Source organism: Carlito syrichta, unplaced genomic scaffold (genome assembly GCF_000164805.1).
Source record: "Carlito syrichta isolate Samal-C Ts95f unplaced genomic scaffold, Tarsius_syrichta-2.0.1 Scaffold218620, whole genome shotgun sequence".
NCBI classification, from domain to species: Eukaryota; Metazoa; Chordata; class Mammalia; order Primates; family Tarsiidae; genus Carlito; species Carlito syrichta.
In genome coordinates, this window is record NW_007162716.1 from 569 (window position 1) to 3,017 (window position 2,449).

The following is a 2,449-nucleotide window of genomic DNA, read 5'->3' on the forward strand; positions in this document are numbered from 1 at the left end:
TTTTTCTCTATTTTTTATTATTATTTGGTTATTGCTTCTGTTGTTGTTGTTAGGTCGTTGCCTGGCTTTAGTATCAGGGTAATGTTGGTCTCAAGAAAAAAAAAGGTTGAAATTCATCTCTCCACTTCAGCTTTTTAAATATTTTCATAATTGCGTTAGTTCTTTAAGTATTGGCAGAATTTATCATTGAAGCCATCAGATTCTGTGCTAATATTTAATGGGAGACTGTTTATTACTGATTCAATCTTTCGATCATTACCTTTTTGCTCAGAACTTTTATTTCTTCCTGATTCAGTCTTGGTAAATTACATGTTTCTAGAAATTTATACATGTGGAATTTATGGCATCTAGTAGTCTCTTATGGTCCTTTGTAATTCTGTGTTACTCGTAATTCTCTTATTTCAATTCTGATGTTGCTAATTTGAAACTTTTTTGTTATTCTAGCCAAAGTTTGACAATTTATTTATGTTTAAAATACATTTTAAAATTTTATTTATTTTTATTTTTATACAGTCTCTATTTTGTTTGTTTCTAATTTTTCTCTGTTATTTTCTTCCTTCTACTACGTATGAGCTTACTTTTTAAAGTTCCTTCTGGTTTAACGTTAGTTGTTTTATTTGTAATCTCACATTATGTCTAAACAGTAGTTGGGGGAAATAAATGAATATTTACATACATGTACTCTGAAGTTGAGGATAAAATGAATATTTAAATATATGATAGGTAAAGAATCAAATGAAGACAATACTAAATGTTATTTTAACAGAAACCACTGTCATTTTAGAAATATTTACACAGCTTGACAAGGAGTAAACAACACATGAATACAATAAAGAACAAATTAAAAATTAAAAAATTGTGAAATAAAATAATAAAAAGACTAATAATCCAACCTCACCACGACACAATATATTCTTATAATAAAACTGCACTTATACTACTATGTCTATATTAAAAATGCTTTAATGAACAAAAAGAAGAAAAGAAGGAGACAGGGAAGGAAGACAGAAAAAGCTGAATTGTTTGGGATTTCTAGTTACATATGTGTTGCATATAAGAGGTGCATGTAAGGAAAACTTTTGCTGCTAATGGTGTAATATACACCATGGACTAACTTGCAGATTACAGATTTCACAAAGCTACAAAAAGTCTAAATGCCTCCAGGGTGTGGGTCCACTGCCAGATGCAGAAGGCTTGTGACTCTTAGTTGTTGTTCTCTCATTATCTCTCATCTGAGGTCCCACCCATGAATGAACAAGTCCTTGGGGAGAGTATCTCTGGAAGCTCTACTCTGCACCTGCACAGCGGAGGGTTTTAGACACCCTCAGCACTGTTTTCTCTCTGTGTGTCTCTTGCACAGTAATACATGGCAGTGTCTGAGATCTTCAGGCTGCGCCACTGTAAGTAGGCAGTGCTGACAGAGCTGTCGGCAGAGATGGTGACCTGACCTTGAAAAGACGGGCTATAGTGGGTTTCTGAATCACCAGGATCGATACTCCCCATCCACTCCAGGCCTTTCCCAGACATCTGGCGAATCCAGCTGATCCAGTTGCTAGTAAAGCTGTATCCAGAAGTCTTACAAGAGATCTTCAGAGACTCTCCGGGCCTCTTTACCTCTGCCTTGGACTGCACCAGCTGCACTTGCGCACAGACATCTGTGTGGGAGACACAGGACTGAAATCAGGGGCTCTCCTGTCAATCCCCAACTGTGACCCACATCCAGGACATGACTAACCTGGGAGAACAGCCAGCAGGATTGTGAGGAGGGTGACAGGTCCCATCCTAGAGGAGGACAGAAAGTGAGGCACTGAGGACACCAGCTGGGTAGTGAGGGAAACTCCTGGTTGAGGGTAGCCTTGAGCTTTAATGGAAAGTCTCACTCTTAAGTTTGCATAGTTACCGCCCTGCTCTGCATGGGATGCACCACAGGACACATAACACAGAAACCCAGTAGCAAGTTGCTGACTGACCCAACATCTTTTGGGAGGGGTAGGATAAAGTTTTTAAAATGTCACCTTCTCCCATTCCCACCCCATCTCCACTTTTTAGTTAAATCACTATAGGACCAGATCAAGGATTGTGACCCTGAAAAAAAGTTGTCAGAATGTACAAGGAGTCAATTGTGTTTAAATCAAACTTACAAAATCTGATTAATAGAGCTGGGAATGACAATGATTACAGAATTCTCATATACATGTCTGATGACAAGAACTATCACAAAAACCTACAAATCACCCTTGGCATTTTGCCCTTGAATGTGATTATGGCCTGTTCAGCCAGCTGGGGTCAAGACAATTTACCCCAGATGGCAACAAATCTCATCTTGATTAATTTGCCAGATCTTTATCCTTGGATGTTCAAAATAAACAAATTAATGTCCATTTTGCTATTTGGATTTCTACATTCCTCCAAAAGAAAATGAATAGGCAATATTTTTTGGTCTCAGAAA

The 2,449-nt window shown here is 37.6% G+C and overlaps 1 gene segment (V, D, J or C); it reads right to left on the bottom strand.

Annotated features, from left to right (window-relative positions):
• Positions 1-1,314: 1,314 nt before the first annotated feature.
• On the bottom strand, positions 1,315-1,781 carry LOC103253297. The segment is given in 2 exon segments: positions 1,315-1,655; positions 1,736-1,781. Coding segments are annotated over 2 exon segments (387 nt in total).
• Between the last annotated feature and the right edge of the window lie 668 nt (positions 1,782-2,449).